The sequence below is a fragment of the Ornithorhynchus anatinus genome, chromosome X3 (assembly GCF_004115215.2).
Source record: "Ornithorhynchus anatinus isolate Pmale09 chromosome X3, mOrnAna1.pri.v4, whole genome shotgun sequence".
Classification (NCBI taxonomy): Eukaryota; Metazoa; Chordata; class Mammalia; order Monotremata; family Ornithorhynchidae; genus Ornithorhynchus; species Ornithorhynchus anatinus.
In genome coordinates this window covers 24,365,230-24,390,695 of record NC_041751.1, presented here as the reverse complement: position 1 = coordinate 24,390,695, position 25,466 = coordinate 24,365,230, and the positions used below count along the sequence as shown (strand labels likewise).

Here is a 25,466-nt window from a genome sequence, read left to right as displayed (position 1 = left end):
AGCGCCCCTTAGAACAGTGCTTGGCACATAGTAAGCGCTTAACAAATACCACCATTATTATTATTAAGTGCTTGAAAGAGTACCATATAACAGTTGGTAGATATGTTTCCTGTGCATAATGAGCTCACAATCAAGGGGAGACAGATATTAATATAAATACATTTAATTACAGCTATTTACCATTATGGATGGATATATGCAAATCGGGTCGGATACAGTCCCTGTCCCAGGTGGGGCTCACAGTCTCAATCCCCGCTCAACTGTGTATATTTTCATTACCCTATTTATTTTGTTAATGTACATCACCTTGATTCTATTTATTTGCTATTGTTTTAATGAGATGTTGATCCCCTTGATTCTATTTATTGCTATTGTTTTTGTCTGTCCATCTCCCCCGATTAGACTGGAAGCCCGTCGAAGGGCAGGGACTGTCTCTTTCTGTTACCGATTTATATATTCCAAGCTCTTAGTACAGTGCTCTGCACATAGTAAGCGCTCCATAAATACTATTGAATGAATGAATGAATCATTTTACAGATGAGGGAACTGAGGCACAGAGAAGTGAAGTGACTTGCCCAAGGTCACACGGCAGACAATTAGCAGAGCCGGGATTAGAACCCAGGTTCTTCTGACTCCCAGGCCCGGGATCTACTCACTAGGCCACGTTGCCATGAGGTATCGGTGGACCCCGACGACCAGAGGGAAGAAGAGACACGTGCGGTCCGGTAAGCAATCGTTAAGCACGAACTACCTTGCCCAGTCTCAATCCCCATTTTCCAGATGAGGTAACTGAGGCCCAGAGAAGTTAAGTGACTTACCCAAGGTCACACAGCAGACAAGTGGCGGAGCGGGGATTAGAACCCACATCCTCTGATTCCCAAGCCCGGGTCCTTTCCACTAAACCACACTGCTCTCTCAAGTACATAAGCAACGCCAGGAGAACGGAACAGAGGGTAACAGAGAAGAAGCCGTAACATTCACTCTGCTCTTCTACTTAGGAATGAAAACGAGATTCTTAGATTTGACTGCATCAATTTGACAAGATGGCATTACCCATTACCTCCTAAATTACGACGATCTTTCATAAACCAATGGGGCCGACGTTTATTAATCACTTTAGGTAGCCTGCATTTAGCTGTCAACCTAAAAATAATATAGAAATTCAAACACTATTTATACCTAGTGTTTACGGGAAGCAGCGTGGCTCAGTGGAAAGAGCCTGGGCTTCGGAGTCAGAGGTCATGAGTTCGACTCCCGGCTCTGCCACTTGTCAGCTGTGTGACTGTGGGCGAGTCACGTCACTTCTCTGTGCCTGAGTTACCTCATCTGTAAAATGGGGATTAACTGTGAGCCTCACGTGGGACGACCTGATGACCCTGTATCTCCCCCAGCGCTTAGAACGGTGCTCTGCACATAGTAAGCGCTTAACAAATACCAACATTATTATTATTACCTAGTACACTCAAGTTCTGAACACTTTGAGGTGAAATGAAGTGAATTAATATTTTCTAGAGACATATCTCTCAGTTACAATATTCTTTGCTTGCGCTAATTATCTTCTGACTTTCACTCACTTTTCCCTTTTGGATACAAGAAGAAAAGCAGAAAAACTATTTCCATCGGTTGGTTGAATTTCAAGTAGTGGTGGGGTGTTGGAGTAGAAAGGACAACTATAAATAAATATACACTGCACACTTAGTGTAAGGCTTCCAGCTGCATGACAAAACGCTAATCCATATTGAATTTCACTTATACCACAAACCAATGCTTGGCCCAAACCAGACTGCCTAGACTTTTTTCCAGCTGCGTAACACTAGTTTAAAAACTCACACCTTGCTGCTTTGGATATATTTATCCATCATTTTTTTTCCAAATCCCAAACAAGGCCTCTTTATCCTGAGCCATCGTACAATTTGCCAGTAGGGAGAAAGACTTTTTAAAGAGAGCAGTGGTTCTTGAAGGAGAGGGAGGAAACCGGACGGCCATACTTTCTGGTGTAATTGCCTCCATCTCGTAGATTCCCCCCGCCCATCCCCAATTTGGGGAGGGAAATAAAATATTTGTTTCTTCCACATACCAGTAATTGTGAGCAGTGGTAAAATAAAAATAAAATACATTGTGATATTTGTTAAGCGCTTACTACGCGCCAGGCATTGTACTAAGCGCTGGGGTAGATACAAGGTAATCGGGTTGGACACAGTCCAACTGGTCCTCATGGAGCTCACAGTCCTAAATCCCCATTTTACAGGTGAGGGAACCGAGATTCTAGTAACTTGGCCAAGGTCACACAGCACACAAGTGGCGGAGCCGGGATTAGCATCCAGGTCCTTCTGACTCCCAGGCCTGTGGCTCTATCCCCTGTTCCACGCCGCTTCCTATCGTGGCGGTGTGCACACGAGGGTAAAAAGGTGAGAGGGGTCAGGACGATGAAGAGATGGTTCACGTGGGGAAGGGGAGTTTATAACAGGCCTGCAAGGCCCGGGTCCCCTTTGCTTTTTGGGGAGGGGGCGTATGAGATCTGATAAAATCCATGATCTCTTTTACAAGTATTTTTCATTCTGTGTGTTCAACAGATTTCGGGCTTCTCTTGGACTTGGAATTCTTCAACCTCTGTTTCGCTATGCCACACCATTTTGAGTGTTAAAACAGGCGTCTCCTTGCCCCTGCACCCTCTGCTGCAAATTTTCTATTTTTCTCCTCTAGACTGTGAGCTCACTGTGGGCAGGGATTGTCTCTTTATTGCTGTACTGTGCTTTCCCAAGTGCTTAGGACAGTGCTCTGCACACAGTAAGCGCTCAATAAATACGAGTGAACAAATACCATGGTCAGAAATACAGTGACCATCCATTCAATCGTATTTACTGAGCGCTTACTGTGTGCAGAGCACTGTACTAAGTGCTTGGGTGATAGGAATAGCAGCAGCATTTATTGAGCACCCACTGGGTATGGGGCACTGTACTGGATGCCTGGGAGGTAATAATAATAATAATGGTATTTAAGCCCTTACTAATAATGATAATGTTGGTATTTGTTAAGTGCTTACTATGTGCCGAGCACTGTTCTAAGCGCTGGGGTAGATACAGGGGAATCAGGTTGTCCCACGTGAGGCTCAGTTAATCCCCATTTTACAGATGAGGTAACTGAGGCACAGAGAAGTTAAGTGACTTGCCCACAGTCACACAGCTGACAAGTGGCAGAGCCGGGATTAGAACCCACAACCTCTGACTCCCAAGCCCGGGCTCTTCGCACTAAGCCACGTTGCTTCTCTAGATGGGGGAGATTATGACTCTACGGGGGAGAACTGAAAACAGCTTATGACTCTACGGGGGAGAACTGAAAACAGCGTCAGGGACGATGGGGAACAAATGCAAGTGTAGCAAGGGGCAATTTTACCCGCACATCAGATGGAAGTGGGAAAGGATGTCAGGCTGGCAGGCACAGGCACACATGCACTGATTCTGTCCTGCAGAGGACCAGCGCGGCCTAGGAGAAAGTGCGTGGGCCTGGGGGTCAAAGGCCCTGAGTTAGGGTCATTCACTCATATTTATAGAGCACACACTAAGCGCTTGGAAAGTACAATTCAGCAATAGAGACAACCCCTGCCCACACCAGGTTTACAGTCTAGAAGGCTGCTGTGTGACCTAGGGTGGATCACCTGACTTCTCTGTGGCTTGGTTTCCTCAAGTTGTAAAATGGGGATTCAATACCTGTCCTCGGGGGTCCTCGGACTGTGATCACGCCCCAGGTGGGACAAGGACTGTTGTATCTGACCTGACTAGCTTGTATCTGCTCCAGGGCTTTGAAGAAAGGTTGCCACAAAGTGGCAAAGTGCTTAACAAAGTGCTTAACAAATACCATAAGAGTAATCATGTCAGGGAGTGGGGGTTATCAAAATTCACTGAGTGCCTATTGTATGCAGCCCTTCTAAAAGTACATTAGAAGAGACCACGTCTAGGTTTCTCCCTCCCTTCCTTCCTCCTCTGTCCCCTTTTGTTCTCCTCTGTTTGCTTCTCTATCGCTAGACGTAATTCCCCACATAAACAGCCCCTTCCCTGTTTTAGATTTGCCAATATTATGCAAAACATGGGACAATTATGCAGATGAATACAGTAGCTTAAATTAGTGGGTTTTCCTGTGGTTTTTCATCCAAATATATTACTGTCTAATCACACAAAAACTAGGAAGAGAAAAACATTTATTTTTATTTCAGTGCATTTACACATACTTCGGGGGAAACAGAATGTATGCTGCAAACACTGTAGTTGAATTACATTAAAGTATTTTTGCTGCTAGAAAACTAACCAAAAAGACCAATGTGTGAGCTTGTTTCACTGCTTACAAACTCTTCTTGCTAATAGTATACTTGTACCTGTCAAAATGAATCACCGAAAGATTTCTTAAAAAGAGGGTACATAAACCCGACACTAAGATTTTAATTTATTCCATATCCAAAATTAATTTTAAAATTATCTCACTTTACTACAGTACCTGATTAAAAAGATTTTGTGAGAGAACAGATTTTAACTCGATTTTGCTTCCTAGGTCACTAGGGTTTGGATAAGGAGCAGCTTGCTTAGCTTCTGACAATAAAGGGAAATGCCTTTAGGCTGATGAACAATGAATGACACACGATAACTAGTCCTACTTGCTAGGTGGATTTAATCCAGCACCTCACAAAAAATATGATATGTGATAAGAGTAGAGCACACTGGGGAATGAGTACACCTCACAGGTCTGGATGGAAGCAGATAGGCTTTGTTTAAATTACCCTTTCCAGTTGCACTGACATAAAAATTCTATTAGCACAAACTTGAATCACTTAATGAAACTTTAAAAAAAAATCAAACATTAGTGCTTTTAACAAGGAGGTTTTTTTACTTAAGGCTGGTGGTTTACATGGTATGACGCCTTTCCTGTTACAGTCTGGAGTTCACTTGGTTCATTAATCTTTCCAATTTGATGGCCAGAGACATGTTACCTTTAATCTTCAGCTTTCCTGACATGAAAGCCATGGTTGGCTTTAGTTTTCCTAAAATGAGAAAGAACAAAAGCTTTAAAAAGGAAAAAAAGTACACGATAATGCATTTGGAAATGAGCACTCAATCCAGTAGTATTTTGAAATACTCTACTACAGCTCTGCAATATTCTCTGTCATGAGGAGGTGCAGAAAGACTATCATTAGTGTTAATGTATTTTACACCATCGCAAAGATCCAAAGTATAATCATTATACACACCCATACCCAAAAGAGATGAATGGAAATAATAATTAAAAAACCACAAAAACAAGCTATTACATTTCTACATTTGATAAAGTCAGCACTGTACTGTGCAAACAATATTTCTGGATGAAAATGAGCATCCTGAAAATAAGTGGTTTGATGGAGAGAAAGTATTCCCTATCAATTTTAGCATTCAACACTTTTGAATATTTTACACTCCATTTTAAGATTTAAGTTTGAAAACATAGTATGAATAAATGTAATATTTATATGAAAGTTGATAACTCTATAAGGACTGGGCATGGATAGCTTCTTTCCTTTAGAGTTCATGTGATTTACCATTATATACCTGTGTATAAAGTACAACAATTGGTAATTCAATTTGTATAACCAAAACCTGATTAAAACACCCGAATGCATTTGAGGCAGGAAATTCCTTTTGAAATGGCCCTTCCATCTCCCCTCTGGCTTAACAATGCCTCTCCCTGCCTTCAGAACTCTCAAGTCTTGGGGGAGACTGCAAGAATGCCACCCCATTACAAGATCATCTGGAGCACTATACATCCAGTTATACTCATGCAATCGGATTTACTGAGCACTTACTGTGTGCAGAGCACTTTACTAAGCGCTTGGAAAGTACAATATGAGTGTGTGTCTGTACACACATATTCACGCACACATTAGTTATGTGCAATCTTCTCTCACTTGGGTTACAGAATTATATCTGGCTTCTCTATATGTGCCTAATGCCGATGTGTGTCTGTCACGTTTTCCCCCAATAGATTCTAAGCTCCTCAAGGGCACCGGTCATCTTTTCTATTTCCTCTGTAATTCCCTACAGGGAATAAATAGAACGGATCGCTGCACACGATAAATGTTGAAAATAAAAGTCATCTTCAGCAGCAAGGAAAACAGTTCCTCAGGAGTGAGAATTATTATCCCGCCCCCCCCCCCCCCTGCCAAATGGGCTAATTATTTCTATTAATGTCTGTCTCCACCTCTACCCTCTAGACTGTAAACTCACTGTGGGAAGGGAATGTGTCTTTTTATTGGTATATTGCAATCTCCCAAGCGCTCAGTACAGTGCTCTGCACACAGTAAGTGCTCAATAAAAACAATTGAATTAATTAATGAATAAAACTATTCTCTTTTGGTAGACAAGGCCAAGCTGAGCCCGTTTACTGCAACTTGGGCAAGTATGTCCCAAAGGGCTTCCCTTGATTTCAGAGCTCTCTCAGTTCATGGCTTCCACACCTCCTTTCTCTCCATTTTGATTGAAGAGTATTGCAATAAGAGCAGTAAATACTACAATAAAGATCTGACTTTATGATCTTCAGGTGCAGAGGGAAAAACCGGCTTGAACATCTGTGCCCCTAGAATCTGCCACCGAGTTAATGAGAACAGATTTCCTCGAGTCAGATCTTTCATCTTCTGAAGTACTACACAAATGTTTAGAAAACCTTGCCAGTAAAGTTTATAATATACTAAAGGCAACATTAGAGTTCAGAGTTCCCTGCAGGAAATAAGATTTTGTCCACACAGGGTTCTTGTTTCTGCTTAAGAAGTATTGTGAAAGAGCTCTATTGGCCTCTTCTGGCCAAAAGAAGAAATACTAATTTAGAATAACTTGCCCAGTTCTCATCTTTGATTACAAACTACTACTATAAACCCGCATATATATATCTGTATAAAAACATATCCATAGGTTATTTGGCTATTTGTCCTTTTATGTTCGAAGAGGACACTGATCAATCAGACCCAGTCATTCAGAGGAGAGGGAGTGGCAAAGTCACCCACACTAGTGAGAAGTCCGAGGGGTTTGTTAATTTGGATTTTTGCTAATATTTACGGGTGGAACTGCCATTTATTATGCTGTTGATATATTTATAAGAATTCCATGAACAGAAACAGCCCTACCGCTACAAACGCACTCTAGAATCTAAAAGATCATCCGAAAGAAAAAAAAAAGGACGAAAGCTTTCCGATTGACCCTTCTTGCAAAACACTAGTGGAATATTAAAATGGGAGGCAGGGTTAAAACCAGAGATAATATAAACCGGTGGTTTTCAACTGGGATTTTCCAGGGGACTGTATTTAAGTTCACTGAGTAATCCATAAATACATGGACTTTGCACAAGCCTATATTGACTCCATTATCTGCTCTTAAGAATTTAAATTGCATTACAGCTATCTTCACTGCACCTTTTCTTGATTTTTCTCTTTTTATCTCCTCTCTCCCCTCACCACCCCACATACTGTTCCAGAGCCCAAAAGGGATAAAATGGAGACCTAAGGAAAGTGGAAGGGGTGGTGAGGTCCAGTCTTGTCTCGTTTTATGCCGTCGAGTCGTCTCCGACCCATAGCGATACCATGGACACATCTTTCCCAGAACACCCTGCCTCCATCAGCAATCGCTCCGGTTGTGTAGCCATAGATATTTTACACGGTAAAAATAAGGAAGCGGTTTACCACTGCCTTCTTCCGAGCGGTAAACTTGAGTCTCCGCCCTCGACTCTCTCCTGGGCCGGTGCTGCCCGGTACAGGTGAGTTTTGACTCGTAGTAGATTGCCTTCCACTAGCTAGCCACTGCCCAAGCTAGGAAAGTCTCCCTCCCAAAGTTGAGACTGGCAGGGTACTGGAAATTCTCCAGGTGCGACCCTGAGAGGGGGGTGAGGTCCAGTACTGGCTACATTTTATTTTTAATAATAATAATAATAATGTTGGTATTTATTAAGCGCTTACTATGTGCAGAGCACTGTTTTAAGCGCTGGGGTAGATACAGGGTACTCAGGTTGTCCCACGTGAGGCTCACAGTTAATCCCCATTTTATAGATGAGGTAACAGAGGCACAGAGAAGTTAAGTGACTTGCCCACAGTCACACAGCTGACAAGCGGCAGAGCCGGGAGTCCAACCCATGACCCCTGACTCCGAAGCCCAGGCTCTTTCCACTGAGCCACGCTGCTTCCCGTGCTGCTGCTTTAACCCCTCCATCCCAAGTGGAATCATCATCCACTGCAATTTCTTTGGCTTTTAGAGATTTTTAGAAGTTTTTTAGTATTCGTTTTCCCTACTTCAAAAGGATGCTGGAAGGATCAAAGGACACTATTGATGAGAAACACTTTTATTTTTCCAAAGAGCTATGCAAATTCAAGATACTAATAAATCATTTTCAACTCCACCCCAACAAGAATCTAATTTTCAAAGTAAACTTTCATGACTCACGCATTACGGGAAATATTCCTGGGGATGAACACTAGGCCATTCTATTTTCCTTTTCCTTTTTAAAAATAGCTCTTTACAGCAATATGCTAATCTGTGATTTCTTAAAAACGTACGTTTTTGCGTATTAGAACCATATTGTCAATCGTCTGATTATATATGAATTATGATTTTTCAACTTCCCATTCATTCACAACCATACATCAAATCAATCATGACTGAATGTTGAATAAAACTTTCACCGCCTCCTGACGTCTTCCCTGCTTTTCATCTAGGGCACTATGGGACTTTGATGCTGCTCAAGTCTTATAATACACACTCAGCACTACCAAAACGATCTGCCAAAATATTTCCAGAATCACCGAGTAGAAAGGAGGTATGTAGTAATTATGTATAACTGATTTCACAAAAGTAGAAATGCAAGTTGAAAAAATGATCAAAATGCTTCTAAACCTTTAGCATCCAGGAACAGGACTGAAAACAGGAATGTTTATCCGGGAATTCTATTTCTCATTAGTAGCCTGTGCAGAACTCAAATATGCAGGTCCTAAACATTTCAGCGTGGCTAAAAATTTCAACTTGGCTACGGGCATTTTAATGCCCCATGACAGTTAATACTTGTACCCTGCTCACACCTCACCAGGGGGAGCAGGGGGAGTGAAATAGACAGAGGAAAGGGAGGGCCTGCTCAGGAGATACAATCTGTGGTGAAAGTTTCTGACTGAAGAACCACCTTGAGCGTCTCGTGTAGTGAAAAGGCTCCGGAAGAATCCTGAAAATATCCAATGTGTTTACTCAGGCAGCTAGTGTGATACTTATTGAGCGCGCACCAACTGCTTGGGAAAGTACAATAAAACAAAGTTGGTAGACGCAATCCTAGTGGGTAGAGCACGGGCCTGGGAGTCGGAAAGATCTGGGTTCTAACCTGGGCTCTATCACCTGTCTGCTGTGTGACCTTAGGCAAGTCACTTAACTTCTCTGGGCCTCAGTTACTTCCTCTGGAAAAGGGGAATTAAGATTGTGAGCCCCATGGCATGTCCATGTGGGACATGGACTGGATCCAACCTGATTAGCCTGCACCTACCCCAGCACTTAGTGCAAAGAAATAATAATGATAATAGTGGTATTTGTTTAGCTCTTACTATGTGCCAAGCCCAGCCCGGGGGGAGAGATGAGGTAACTGCCTCAGATCCAATCTCTGTCCCATATGGGGCTCACAGTCTTAATCCCCATTTTACAGATGAGGTAACTGAGACAGAGACTGTGAGCCTTCTAGACTGTGAGCCCACTGTTGGGTAGGGATTGTCTCTGTTGCCGAATTGTACTTTCCAAGCGTTTAGTATTCAATAGTATTTATTGAGCGCTTACTATGTGCAGAGCACTGTACTAAGCGCTTGGAATGAACAAGTCGGCAACAGATAGAGACAGTCCCTGCCCTTTGACGGGCTTACGGTCTAATCGGGGGAGACGGACGGACGAGAACGATGGCGATAAATAGAGTCGAGGGGAAGAACGTCTCGTAAAAACAATGGCGACTAAATAGAATCAAGGCGATGTACATTTCATTAACAAAATAAATAGGGTAATGAAAATATATACCATTGAGCAGATGAGTACAGTGCCGAGGATGGGAAGGGAGAGGGGGAGGAGCGGAGGGAGATGGGGGGAAAAGAGGGTTAAGCTGCGGAGAGGTGGGGGGGGGCGGTAGAGGGAGTAGAGGGAGAAGGGGAGCTCAGTCTGGGAAGGCCTCTTGGAGGAGGTGAGTTTTAAGTAGGGTTTCGAAGAGGGGAAGAGAATCAGTTTGGCGGAGGTGAGGAGGGAGGGCGTTCCGGGACCGCGGGAGGACGTGGCCCGGGGGTCGACGGCGGGATAGGCGAGACCAGGGGACGGCGAGGAGGTGGGCGGCGGAGGAGCGGAGCGTGCGGGGTGGGCGGTAGAAAGAGAGAAGGGAGGAGAGATAGGAAGGGGCGAGGTGATGGAGAGCCTTGAAGCCTAGAGTGAGGAGTTTTTGTTCGGAGCGGAGGTCGATAGGTGACCACTGGAGGTGTTTAAGAAGGGGAGTGACATGCCCGGATCGTTTCTGCGGGAAGATGAGCCCGGCAGCGGAGTGAAGAATAGACTGGAGCGGGGCGAGAGAGGAGGAAGGGAGATCGGAGAGAAGGCTGACACAGTAGTCTAGCCGAGATATAACGAGAGCCTGCTCTGCACACACTAAGCACTCAATAAATACGACTGAATGAAAATAAAGTGACTTGCCCATGGTGACACAGCAGACAAGTGGCGGAACTGGCTCTCAGGCCTGTGTTCTTTCCACTGGGCCATGCTGCCTGGCATATAATAAGCACTTAAGAAGCACAGTGGTCAGGGATTTAGACTTGTCCCTTTCTCTTCCTCTCTGAGCTGTTTTGCCTCTAGGCCTGCCTGACTGTCTCATAGCAGGATAATCAAGGCGGGCAAATCACATATCCTTTCTCCCTTTGTCCATCCCGCCAATCTTATCAGGGAGATTAGCATATCAACTCAAGACAGGAGGAAGCTCAGTTCCTTCTTTAGCAAGGTCAGGACCCCTGCCAGCTTATCAGTGATATTTGCTCACCTGGAGAACAGAGCAGGGATGGGAAATGGCCCCACTGGGAATTTATTGCTGCCAGAGTATTATAACAACAATAATAATTATGGTATTTGTTAGCTGCTTACTATGTGCCAAGCACTACTGCGCTGGAGCTGAGTTGATCTTGCCTAGCAGGGGAAACTCTGTCAACTCTGCTCCCTACTAGCGCTAGGAGAAGTAAACCTGTCTCTGACATACCGGCTTGAATACAGTGCAGAGTCCATGAGGTTTTCTTTGACAGCACTTAAATACCATTAAAAAAAAAATCCCGGCCCACAAGAAGCTTGCCACCCTATGGTCATTTTGACCATAAACAACTTTAGTTCATACAATTCACCTGCTCACTCGCTTGGGGCATCCACTGACCTGGCAGGAACATGGCACTGTGTCAGGATGTCTTTGTGACCGGAGCAAGCCTTATCTGTCGCTTATGACAGAAGGCTGAAAAGCAGCACGGTTATGACAGAAGGCTGAAAAGCAGCACGGTCGAGTGGAAAGAAGGGTACGGGCCTGGTAGTGTCACGTCTGCTGCTGTGTGACTTCTCTGGGCCTCAGTTACCTCATCTGTAAAACACCGAGACTGTGGGCCCCATGTGGGATATGGACCGTCCCCAACCTGATCATGTTGCATCTACCCCAGCACCTAACATTTTGTAAGGTGAAAATAGGAAGTGCTTAACAAATACCATTCCAAGGGGTGGGAGGGGGAACGGAGAAAAAAAAAGACCACTACAGTCACCACCAGGGTCATCAGTATTGAGTGCTCTGCCACTTGAGGAGAAGGGCATTGGCACGGGACTCAAGTGAAGCAAGAGCCCTGGATATGGGCAAGAAGACAGCAACGAGAGCAAAGATAGGCTCTTCAGGGTAAGTTTTGTCGTTGTGACTACTGTTCCCAAGACTCTCTGACCTTGGTCACGGTCCCCGTCTGTCCCCCAGATGAAAACGTCGGGGCAGAACATATCACGCGACCATTAGGCTCTTTGAAGAAAACCAAACCAATTCATTTATCCACGGCTAATTCCTCGGAAGCTTACCTGAAAACATTTTCACAAAGTCACTGGTGGACATGGTCATTACTACATCGACTTTATCAGGTGGTGCTCCATACCCAGCACTGCCACTGTTGTTCTTGAGATCCAGGTACCAGGTTCCACCATTCTCACCTAAGCGGAAGAATAAGTTATGTCACAAGACTGTTGCTCTGAGCTCAATTTCTACTGCCTCTCCCCAAGTCAGGTTATTTCTCAAACCTGTACATCTGCAGTCACCCGCGTCCATTAAGTCATGCATAATCAAATGTCCCTCTGCTATCTCCAAAGGGTTGCCCCTAACCAGGACAGAGTGAAATCACAGTCCACTCCTTGCTCTAAATTTTACAACCTATTAGTAGGTTGGCTACTGGGCAACCTGTGATCCAGGGTAACGCTGCACACTCTTTGTGGCAAACGGGGAAAGCAATCTTTTTGACGAGGACAGGGCAGACTTAAAATAGATTCAGAAAAATGACCTCTCATAAAGCAGGAATGCTTCTGGGTGGTAGGCTATGTGATAGGCTTTACAGAGTGGGTCATCCTGAGGTGGAGAATATTTGCTTTACTTCACTAATAAACTCACCACAACCAGACTGCACTATGGATGCTCTCGATAGACAACAGTCACATTTCTCAAATGGGCAGCTAAGCTCCTCTGGATGAGTGTCTAGGAATAAAATCTCCCTAAAATCTCCCCTGCTCCTTCTCCGACTCGCCCGCTGATTTTCTCCTCAAATACCTGCCCGAAATAATTTGCTTCTATTAATTACTGGATTTTGCATTATGTCATTGCCATATCCACGCACCTATTTGCTCTTTCAATCTAAAACAGTCAATAGCATTTCCAACATACACAATGCTCTGTAAAGGCTGAGGAAAGGCGCAAGGACGGAACCAAAGATGTGGATTCAGTCAAGTTCTCTGGCCCACAGGGAGTGCTTATCAACGACCCGACCACCCGACCGATTCCCGACCGATTGCTATCACTAGTTGGGCATGTACTCATGAGGATAAGCTTCCAACTGGACTTACAAGTAGGGGGCTTGTCATTTTACATAGTTCTCTGGGGAGTCTACTACGTAATTGGCCAATTCAGAGGTTACTGCCACTTGAATCACCCAGAGGAATAATTTACGCTAATAATTACGGAGTAATAGAATATAGAATAATTTGTGGACTTTTTCCTTACCAGATAGTTCAAACAGATAAATTGCCTGGGTAGACTTCACAACTTCTTCACTCAGAGCTGCCTTAACGATTTTAAAAGTTTGTTCGACGGCTCCAGAAGGGGTAGTTACTTGCTCTTGTGTCACCTCTGCAAATGCCGGAGTAGCACCTAAAAGAAATGTTCCCGGCATCGATGTTTATCAACCAACCAACCAACTGTATTTATTGAACACTTACTGTGTACGGAACACTGTACTGAGCACCTGGGAGAGTACAATGTAACAATATAACAGACGCATTCTCTGCCCACAGCGCGCTTACTGTCATAACGTGGCATTCTCCCTATTCCACAACAGAGCACGTAAGATTCAATTTTGAACAAACGCCTACACCCCAATTCCACCAGTAAGCTGATATATACAATCGCCAGTCAGAGTGGGTGCCAGAATGGTTCAGACCCTTCTGTTCATGTGGAGGCGTATTTATCCACTGGAGCAGCTTCCTCAGCTTTGCTATTCATTCATTCATTCATTCAATAGTATTTATTGAGCACTTACTATGTGCAGAGCACTGTTCTAAGCGCTTGGAATGTACAAATCGGCAACAGATAGAGACGGTCCCTGCCCTTTGACGGGCTTACAGTCTAATCGGGGGAGACAGGCAGAAAAGTCGTGCCCACTGGAAAAAAAGGCAGCTTGTCCCATCAAAGCCCAAGCTACTGCCCAGAGCAGACCCCCCTCTCCCAAGCACTGATCTTTGGTCCAGAGGCTGAGGCTCCAACCCGATCCACACTGTGCACTGGTCAGCTTCAGCCCCGGCGCCAAGTGGAAGACAAGCAAATTTTGGGACGTCGCTCGTCTCGCTCGGCGACATCCTGAGGCTACGGCTCACCTGAATCAATGCGGACCCAACTCGGGTTTGAGCTCCAAAGGTGTGGGACTGATTTTGGAAAACTGGGATGAGAGAAGGTCTAAAAAAAGCCCCTTTGTTACCTACTAATGGAGTGGAAACCATCCCCGGCTTAATCTAGGTCAGAGGTCCATTCACCAGAAAAAAGGAGGAAGTCAAAGTCCGTAGAGCCCCAGCAGATGGGGCTGAGGAGGTGGTTGTTGAATCAATAGAAAGCTCCTCTGCTGGATGCAGAGGCTGAAATTCGCTGTACCTATCTGACAGCTCGAATGTTTCCATAGATTTTTTTTTTTTGAACAGTTGCAGAAACTGAGGTGTTGGCTGCAGTGTTTTGAAACAATGGATTAAGAGAATCTGTTTCTGAACTATTTTAGACTTCTGAGATTTGTTGCCCTTTCCTCGAAACTCACGCATATTTAGTTAACAGAATTATGTGGTCATTAGACACTGTTCCAGGCAATTATGTTCGGCAAATATTTACTGGTTGACAAACTCATGGTCTGGAATGCATATTTAAGTACCTACTGTAAGCAGAATCTAATTAGCCCCTTGCTCATTCCCCCTACAATTCCCTTCGAATTGGTTTTGCTGGAAAATTTCAGTCACTCAGGAAATAAATCAGAAGCAGTGTGATATTTTACGTTATGGGTCCTCGATGTAGCCGTCAATCATTTTCGAAGATCGTGTTACTGATGGTGAGATCCTATTCCATGTGTGTGGGTAAAAAGGGTCATTGACCAACACTCCCCTCTGCACTGTGTGCATTCTTAAGCAAGATTCTTGCTGTACTAACCCATTTGAAAGTTTTCCACAATCTAATCAAAAACAAACAAAAAAAAACCAGGGCCAGAGCATCCATCAGCATATTAAAGGCTCAATGCATCACCACCACTATGCTAAACAATGGTTAAGAAAGGGACTCTGAATCACCGGGACCCAAAAATTCAACATGTCTGAATGTGAATGCACTAGATTCAGATGAACCTTAACCAAACATCCTCAAGTGCAGACGATTACTTCATGGTAATGTGACTGAATTTTCCTCTGGGCTGAAAAAAATCCCGACTGAAAGAAAAATACATTCATTTTTGTCTTTATTCAGACCATGGGTCTACAATTCGTGACTGCTGTCCACGGATTAAACCTTGAACCTCTCATCATTTGATTTCATCCTTGTTACTGTATGACTAAAATTAAGCAATGTTTGTGGTGGAACCAGACTCCAAGCATCTAGGGGTCTGAAGCGGACTGTGTGCGAACACTGTCCTGACGGATTGGAAACACTGTATGTGAAAGGTCAGTAAGTATTTGCTTGGATCCAGATGGCCCACGTCTCTACCCTCTGCTGAGCCAGCCCTGGGTTCACAGTCCTACAGATAAAATTTGCTCTTCTGGTAGAAAAGCAGGTCTGCCTTCGACTGATTTGCTCTCTAACAAAGCAGCGAAAACAGCAAGCGAATCCATCACTAATAGAATCGCTAACATAGAAGAGCCCCAACCAAATCTTCAGCTACAGGGTAAGGTGGCAATCCACGCTATACAGACATCCAGTATAACGGTGAGGACGACTGCAAAACTTTCTCATTCTGAATCCATTAGCAGAAATCAGGAATAATTCTATTACAGCTACTATTAATATAACTGGGGTGGATTCTTCCTAAGAATAAACAAATACTTCAAAGACAAACCACAGCCCCATCAGGAAGAGAGGCAGAATCTGATTAGGATAACCAGCCAATCTTTTTAAGGATTCGTGTATAATATTAAGAACTTAATACTTTCCCATCTTCAACTGTTGGGAGAAAAAAAACAGCCCCTTACTCCCGTGTCAAGGCTAGCAGAAGAAAATGCTCACTTCTACAGTTTTTTATAGTATGTTCCGGGGGTGGAAAACAAAATCTGTTTTATATTTTAAAAGGAACACTAACAGTAGCCCTGAAGATGCTTTTATACCTATTTGTAAAAAACACTGTTAGCATCTTACCCTGTGCTTCCATTTTCAAGGCTAATTCATCAGGATGGTCATCTAAGAAGAAGTCCGGGAGCAAAGGGTGGCCTATGTAAAAGAAAAGCAGGGAATATATCAGTTGGGCAAAGACAAGATTTTCAGAGCTGGATGCACAGTTGATAAAGCAAAAATTCCCACTGATCAACTATTAATGCTGTTCGTTCTTCTCAAGATCTGTGCAGACTTGAAGTGTCATATTCACTGCCAAATGCTTGGGCAAATTGCTTGTGCTTCTCCCCACAAGTACTTCCTTCTTGCAGAACAGTTTTTACTGATTGGGGAAAGGTAGCCCAGGAGGACAGAATGAAACCATTGAATATGCCTTCCGTTCGCTGCTTTTTTTTTTTTTTCCAGGGAGCCTACACTGCAGGACAAAATTCTGTATTCTGCATTTTAAAAAATATAATTGTAACCAACAAAATTTCGACAAGTTCTATGGCTGTTTTTTTTAATCATTTCCCATAAAATACCAGTCCCAATACTTGAAAATATTACCTGGTTTAACTGCATAGATGTCAAAATCTTCTATCCCATCTTCCCTCAGCAGTTGTTCATCAATAACAAAGTTGCCGGTAAAAGTTATTGGCTTATTAAAAATGGAATACGCAGCATCCGCAATGATGTCAACTTTCCTGCACTGGTTCTCTACACCAGATCCTCCCAACATATCCATTGCAGCAGTATGTATGGCTACAAGGAAATAAAAATATACTGCCATTGTTTATCATCAGAAACCAAATATCAGAGGCAGGGAGTAAACGATGAGTGAATGTCATCATTGTTCACACAAGAAAACCCCATTAATTGGATAAGAGCTGGGAATAAGCCCTTCCAAATTAGTAGGTTTTTCAGAGAAACCTAGCTCACGAAAAGCCCATCTCTGGAACAACTGGAAGAGAGACCTCCCAAAGAGAAGATGTGAAAAAAAAATAAATCCCCAAATAAAACCAGGCTTGGGAGATAGAGGATATGCTTATTAAGAGGTTTACAATATCGATAGGTTAGGCATGCATTTCTTACTGACTGGTGATCACAGACAGCCCCACCCATTACTTCATTTCATCATACAGAAGTAACCCCCAATAGACCTGTGATGTGTTCCTGGAAAACGTGGATGCATCGTGAGCGGCTGGATTGGGGTGGGTGCATTCTCCCCACAGATCTGCATGCAATTCATTAGGCTCTACCCCTGAACCAGTCCCAACACGAAGCCTGAGCTCTATAAGTAAACTTCACCTGGCTGCCTCACACTTCCATCCCCTCAAGCCTGGGATCTACCGACTTGGCAACTAATCCCGAGTTCCAGTCCGGTCCCCACGTCCCGCCTCGGTGCTGCAGTTGACACCCCCACGCCCCTCCCTTCTCTTCTCTCTGAGGCCCTCAGCCTCCGCTGGTAGTTGTGGGGATTAGCCATGCCCCCTGTCTCCATGGTGACCTTGTGGCTTCTGCTAAAGATAGGCAGGAGCTGGAAGGTGAGGGCCTGCTTATCAGCACCTCTTCACTTTAAAAAAAAAATTGAAAGGGAGGGGGAGAGTAGAAGGAGACAGGAGAGGGAGGTGCTGGGGAAGAAAAATTGCTCGGAAAGTAAGGAGTGGGAAGGAAATTGATTTTCTGGCAGTGACTCCACACGTTGAATGGGGTTGTATGGATCCTGGAGACGTCAGCAGCTAGTGCGTGACCCATCGCCAGATGGTGGTCATTTGGAATGAAAGGGTTCTGTCAGCACAATAAAAATTAGATGGCAAGCTCCTTGAGGGCAAGGACCATTTCTCCTGCACCTGTTGTACCTTCCCAACTGTTTAGAACACAGTAGGTGCTCAGTACCATTTACTGATTGAATAAAGATAGCATTGATAAATTAAATCCACAGATAACCAGAAAGTTCACTTTCACCATTAGTTTCCACCGTCTTCTCCACAAAACCTATTCAAGAATTGATTGCCATTTTATTTCCTTTCCCTTCCCTGGCTTGAGCTCTGATGGTAGTGTCAATAGACAATAAAATACCCAAAGGACAAACAACAGCTTTCTTAGGCACGTATGGGTTATCGATTTATTTCCCCACTCAGGTTTATTCTCTAATTTACTCTTATACACTTCGCTATTGCAGACTGATCAACTTAATTCTGCAGGTCTCCTCCCACGGGATTGTAAATTCTTCAAGGAAAGCTACTGCGTCTTTTACTTTTTATGAACATCTCCCCAACACCTAATCCCAGTGCTTCGTTCACAATAGGCATTCAATTTATAACACTGACGATAATGTATATCATAAGCAGACTAATATTAAAATGAGATTTTGAATTCCAGCCTACCAGGTGGATGGCATGATTGAAAAATGGAGGGTAACAGATGCTTCAAAGAGCTCTGATTGAGAGGAATATGGTTTGGCAAAGCCTAGGGACGGGCGGGGAGGGCCCTGAGAAATGGATCAAAAGGCAGGAGAGTCGAAAGCGAGGAAATGTGAAGTTTGCTTTAGAGGAGCAAAGAGCACAAGCTGGTGTGTAGTGAGAGTAGACAAGAATAGATGAAAGGGAGCCATCTGAAAGATGTTTTGAAGCAGGTTGGGACTTTTTTTAAAATGCCATTTCCGCCTAGTTCATTAGCCAGCTAATGATGAATTTGATACCATAATTATGTCAATACGAAGCCAGAAAGGGCTGATAAATCATCAGATTGAAGTTGTGCAGTTACAGGGTGCTTTTTCCCTAAAATTGCTTTTTCTGTGTCTTCAAATTGGACAGGAAGCTGCCCAACTGACAGCCGTAGCCTGTGGGTGCTGCCAGAGTTCTGGGGATCGTTCAACCATGGTACTTATTGAGGGCTTACCGTGTGACACACTGTTCTAAGCACTTGAGAGAGTACAATATAGACAGAGTCGGTTGACATGTTGCCTGCCCACAATGAATCGACTACTGGTGATTGTCCCGAGATAGAGGGCCAAGAGGATGGAAACAAGGTGGGTTTCTATGAATCAAGCCAATAAATATGCTCATGATAGGAAATCCAGGGGGTGGACAGGGAGGTGCCTGCCTCCAAAAATCCATGTTGGATCTTGTCTGCAGAATGCAATCTCTGCTAAAATTAGTCTGGTACTGATGGTGAACCTTACCCATGAGGATGGGTGTGACTGAAAACGGCGACGTGGAAATGACAGTCACGTCCATCCATAAATACTCTACCTTGTGGTGTGCATATTCTTGACAGATGCAACACCTGTTGCTGTTGGGGGATTTCTGAGTTTCAGGATGCTCTTGAAGCTTCTTTTAAAAAGCAGCCACTCCTTTCTTGAATCCTGCCAGTTGCTTCCCAATGTTCAGTGTTAACGCCTCACTGTCTGAGGCGCCATTTTACTGCATCATTAAAACATTTCTCACATCTCTTCCTCTTTGCTTTCAGTAACCCCATTTCAGCTCACCATATAGCAACTGCTTGTAGATTCTACTAGCAACCGTTCGATGTACACGTCCCAACCGGTGACTCTACTAAGGTTGAGGTTACTGAGGTGAACAGAGCTTCCACGTTGGTGCTTAGCTTCCTTCCAGTACCCCATTGCTTGCTATCCTGTCTTACCAATTACACTGAGTACGACACACAGGTGACGCTGATGGAATTGTTCAAGAAGCCGGATGAAGCATCTGTGGTGGGTCCAGGGCTCGTGATCCCATCAGAGGCCGGACCGCTCAACAGTGTGCCATCCAGTCTGATCTAAAGCTTGAAACCACACTAACATGACACTTTCGTGCAAAACGCCAGCCCCCATAACTTGGTTTTCCTTTTCCTGGTCTACTAGTGCATCCTGGACATTGTGCTTCATAGGCAGCAGAATCCCACGACAGTATTCAGTTTGGTGTTGTTGAAGAAGACCTCTGATTGTGGGGAGGATTTCTCTGGTGCAGGCTGATACATTTTCCTACTCTTTTTTCTTTTTTTAAAGATTTATCCTCAATCCACTGGGCTAGGCTGATTCTGCAAAGTGGCTCAATCATTTGAGTTTCTGCTTGCGTAGGGACTTCCAGGGAGCAGTCATCCACATACTGCAACTCCTGAATTAGTTTTTCGGACTTGCGCTGATGCCGACAGACTGCTGGAAGAGTTTCTTAAAGGATGAGAAACACGTACTAACGCCAGTGTTCGGGTTCCTTGTGGCACGCTCTGCATCCGTGTTGAAGGTTAAGCTGAAAAGGACCCAACCTACAGTAGCCTTCTTTTGTTCCATCTGAGATGAGGAATGGGTCATATGGGCACTCTTCAGTGGTCAGTCCAGAAGGCCTCTGGCTTGGATGCTGCCAGCAATGGAGAGTGGTGTGATGCCCTGATAGCTATCACATTCTCTCACTTTCTTCTTGAAGATGGGGACAAAGGTGGAAACGCTAAGAGCCCGTGACAACTCCTCTGTGCTTCTTAAGTTGAAGAAAAGCCGTACGCGCTAACACAGAAAATCCTCTCCACGCCTGCAGATCTTGGCAGAGATGCCACTGGGTTCATCAAGTGCTTTTCTGTGGCTGTGAGGGTGACTTCTTCAAATAGAACTGTCATTTGGTTCAAAGGAGACATCGCCAAAGGTAGGAATCATTTGCATAATGTGGCCATGAAAATGTAATTATTATTAATAAAGTATCTGTCAATTGCCCAGCATTGTACTAAGTAAGCACTGGGGTAGATATATGATTATCAGATCCGTTTCTGGTCCCTTGCCATTCAGGGTGAACACTGCTAGGATGCTTTCAAATGCCACTGCTGTCTTCTACCTCAACAAGATGTCAGACTGTAGCTGCCTAGTTTTACTAGGATGTTAATTTAGGGTTGGGAGGAGAAGAGGGAAAAAGCCCCACCAACAGCAAGGACCCACAGTGGAGTTGGAGACTACATGATCTAGTGGCAAGAGCACGTGTCTACGAGTCAGGGGACCTGGGTTCTAGTCCCAGCTCCGCCACTGGCCTACCACGTGACGTTAGGCAAATCATTTAACCTCTCTAGGCCTCCGTTTCCTCATCTGCAAAATGGGGATGACTGACTGTGAGCCTCACATGGCGTGAGGATTGTGATCTCATAACCTATTTACCACAGCATGTTTAATACACGCCACTACTGCTGAGGGTTTGCGCTAAGCCGTCCTCAGTATCCCTCTCCGCCTTTCTGTGTCCAGCAGCATGAATTGTGAAATGGCTTTCGGGCACAGTCAGTGCAATCTTATGGTCACGGAAGGGTTAGGGGGAGAGCTAGATGGGTCTTCTCCATTTCTGTGTGAAAAGCAGGGGAAAAACAAAAACAAAAATCCAAAGAACAAAAGCAACGCTGCCCTTCACATAACTAGACAAAATGGAGCCAGAAAACAGCAGACAAGGCATATACAGACAAAGCCTGATTCAGAGGGCAATAGCAGGTAATCACCTCTACCTTTGACGGCATCTGGAAGGTCTGATCTCACTGCCTGACTGCCAGTGGCTACTTGGATGAGGGGAAGAAGGCCTCTCTAAAGAAGGTAATCCAGCATCCGCCTCTGTGAGCTATCCGTCACGTTGTCTAGCCTGGCCCTGTGCTGTGATAAAGGCTCATCACCTGGTCGGTCTATACATAGATGCTACCTTCCTTCCTGTCTGCTGATCGTTCTCACCATCCCTCAATGTATATCCCAGTCAGAAGAGGTAGGAGATAGAAGTGACAGCTGTGGATAGTGGAGGAGGGGGATGAAAAAAGTGAACAACCTAAACAGAGTTAAAAACCCATACTTTGCACCACGTCAGCCAGGAAATCAGGAGCAGGGTAACCACACTTACCCAGAAGCCCCTTTTTCCTGGGCCAGGCCTGGAAGGACCTGAAAAAGGACAGAGAAAAGAAAGATGGCTTACCCCGTTTACTACCCCTTCTGTTGCTTGGATCCAGCCTGTATACCACTGGTTGAGTGAGGGACTCAATTCTGCTATACAATGCGCTGGCAATCAGAAGGTCTTAGTTGTAGAGTTAGTGCCAGTTGGAGAGAGTAAAGGAGTGCGGAAGAAAAAAGTAAGCCATGTGGGACTAGCCAGGAAGCATGGAGCAGGGGAAATACACTTCCCCTGAAGCCCCATTGTCCTGGGCCAAGTCAGTAGAAAGATATGGAGTTTGATGGGAAAAAAAGCACAGAAACACAGAGACGGCTTACCTTTCCCGCTGGGCCCCTACTGCTGGATCTGGGTCTTCTTCAAGAATTGGAATGAGGGCCACGTCTTTCTGTGTCGGTTGGCTCTCTGTGCTTCAGAGCGCCACCTCGAGAATAATGAGTGAGACGTTCAAGAGATACCTTGATCCCTTGAAGCGTTGCTGTCATCTCTGCAGGATTCCCTCCTCCTCTGTGATGATGATGGAGCGACTTTCACTCTTCAGTGGTGATGTGCCAGATGTACTCTTCAGTGATGAGCAGAAGTCCTGCGCTTGGTATGGGGCTATACCACTTGGATAGAGTCCTGGATCTCTTCAGCCTTAGCACGCCCCTACTTCTGGTGCACGTTCCTTACCTTGAACTGCATGTCACAGTGCACGTTCCTATAAGCTTTTCCCGTAAGGTTACCGAAGGGCTGCCAAGTATTGGTGGGGGCATTGCTTATTTTGCCTCAAGAGCTATTGAGCATATTCACTGAATCAGTCTTGGTGACATCGAGAGGCCAATCCCTGGGTCTTGATGGCTGTCTCGTACAAGTATCATGGAGAAATATCCATTTTCTCCTCACGCTGAAACTCTGACCCTGGGTTCCTAGTTCCAAAGGGGCTGTTAAAGGTCGATGTGGAGCTTTTACATGTGGGTGTCTTCGTTATTCAGATACTCAAAATTGAGGTGTCTGGGAGACTTGGAGGACCCTTTACTTAGAGGACTATTGGTTAAACTGTCAGTGAAAGTATGGAAAGTGGTATAGAGGTACACATGTATGAGTATATATAGCATTAATGAATGGTTTTCCTCCAGATCAGTCTCCACTTAAGAAAAAAAAAAACTAGCTTTGTTTTTTCTCCCTAAAAGAAAATGTAGTACTTTGAAGGTATGGAATAGTATCAAAATATTGAATTTGATCTTCCAAGTTGGAAAGTTCATAGCACATGTTTGGAATGTTGTTTTATTCCAAATTCCAGGACTATTTTGTCTTTTCCTTTTGAGATAACAGGGCTTTCAATGACACTTTCCATATTTAGTTCCAGCTAGTTCTTCTCCTACTTACTGTATTTATGGGTATTTTCTCCATTTGGGCTATAATCCACCAAATTAGAATGTAAAAGAATTTAACTTTATAAAAGGCATTAAAGCAGAGGTGGCCAAACCTCATCTGCTAAAGAGCTGCCAACCCAAACTACGATATGATGGAATAATAATAATAATACTAATGATAATTGCATTTGTTAAGCGTTTACTATGTGCCAAGCACTGTACTAAGCACTCGGGTAGATAACAGGTCATCAGGTCCCACAAGGGGTTAACAGTCTAAGTTGGAGAAAAAACAGGTATCGAATCCCCATTTTGCAGATGACGGACCTGAGGCGTAGTGAAGCGACTGGGTCAAGGTTCCAGAGCAGATAATGATAATAATGGTATTTGTTAAGTGCTTACTATGTGCCAGGCACTGTGCTAAGCGCTGGGGTGGATACAAGCAAATTGGGTTGGACACGGTCCCTGTCCCACGTGGGGCTCACAGTCTCAAACCCCATTTTGCAGATGAGAGAACTGACGCCCAGAGAAGTGAAGTGATTTACCCAAGATCACAGAGCAGACGAGCGGCAGAGCCAGGATTAAGATAAGTGGTAGAGCCGGGATTAGAATCCAGGTCCTCTGACTCACAGGCCTGTACTCTAACCACTAGGCCACACTGCTTCAAGAGCCACAGATCAAAACAATGGCTGGAGGAGTTTGTGGGAACATGGTGGCAAGCAGGTGTTTGGGGTGGAGTGGGAAACGGCAAGCAAGACAATGAGTCAGGGAGCCAAGGCTGGGGTTTGGGCCGGTCTTCACACCCCTCTCCGCCCTGGGTAGCATGGATGGAAGTGACTCTGCTGAGTGTCTCTGGTGATATTCATTCATTCATTCAATAGTATTTATTGAGCGCTACTATGTGCAGAGCACTGTACTAAGCGCTTGGAATGTACAAATCGGCAACAGATAGAGACAGTCCCTGCCCTTTGACGGGCTTCCAGTCTAATCGGGGGAGACGGACAGACAAAAACAATAGCAATAAATAGAATCAAGGGGATGAACATCTCATTAAAACAGTAGCAATAAACAGAATCAAGGTGATGTACATCTCATTAACGAAATAAATAGGGTAATGAAAATATATACAGTTGAGCGAACGAGTACAGTGCTGAGGGGAAGGGAGAGGGGGAGGAGCAGAGGGAAAGGGGGGAAAAGAGGCCTTAGCTGAGGGGAGGTGAAGGGGGGTAGAGGGGGAGTAGAGGGAAACGGGGAAGCTCAGTCTGGGAAGGCCTCTCGGAGGAGGTGAGCTCTAAGTAGGGTTTTGAAGAGGGGAAGAGAATGAGTTTGGCGGAGGTGAGGAGGAGGGCATTCCAGGACAGTGGGAGGACGTGGCCCAGGGGTTGACGGTGGGATAGTGATATGCCACAGAAGATGTCGCAGAGCATTTGAAGTGGAGCTGTTGTTTGGCCACTCTTGCATTAAGGTTTTACCAGTCACACTGACACTAAAGACCTGCACGGTTACAACAATGAGTATCCGAACCTACCTCGCGCCTGCAAACCACCAACCAGCACCTGCCCTGTACCTGCAAAAACTTACCCAGCCAAACCTGCCATTTTGCTGCATGTTCCCATGGGTTGGGCTGGGTAAACTGGTATTGCAGGTCTCTCTGGCAGGGCAGTCTGGGAGACCTACATACCACTATCCGTTCATTTTGCTAGCCAACAGGCAGCCGATCCGCCGTCCTCCCTTTGCGGCAGATTCTTTGCTGGGACCGAGGTAGGGATAAGGCCGGGGAGGGGGGTTGGGAGAAAAGGGAGGGGGGAGAGACAACCTCGCAACAGGCTGTGGTGCAGTCCCAGCTATGACTTACCCCAATGTATCCCGACAGTAGCGGCAACTACTCATTTTTACTTTCCTTTTGACTGTATTTGTTAAGGGTTCACTACGTGACAGACGCTATACTAAGCGCTGGGGTAGATACAAGCTAATCGAGTTGGACACAGTCCATGTCCCACATGGGGCTCACAGTCTTAATCCCCGTTACAGATGAGGTAACCGAGGCACAGAGAAGTGACTTGGCCAAGGTCAGCCAGCAGGCAGGCGGCGAAACCGGCTTTAGGACCCATATCCTCCG

General features: G+C 44.8%; 1 protein-coding gene across 1 annotated transcript in view; it reads right to left on the bottom strand.

Moving 5' to 3' along the window:
* Positions 1-4,178: 4,178 nt before the first annotated feature.
* The window catches only part of HSDL2 (hydroxysteroid dehydrogenase like 2), a 39,948-nt gene continuing 18,660 nt past the window's right edge, over positions 4,179-25,466 (bottom strand). The window contains exons 8-12 of the mRNA XM_029053857.2: positions 16,666-16,860; positions 16,147-16,218; positions 13,276-13,422; positions 12,090-12,218; positions 4,179-5,029 (exon numbers count right to left, since the gene is read on the bottom strand). Of these exons, the coding sequence (XP_028909690.2) occupies positions 4,917-5,029; positions 12,090-12,218; positions 13,276-13,422; positions 16,147-16,218; positions 16,666-16,860 (656 nt within the window). The 3' untranslated portion in view covers positions 4,179-4,916. The remainder of the gene's footprint in view (positions 5,030-12,089; positions 12,219-13,275; positions 13,423-16,146; positions 16,219-16,665; positions 16,861-25,466) is intronic.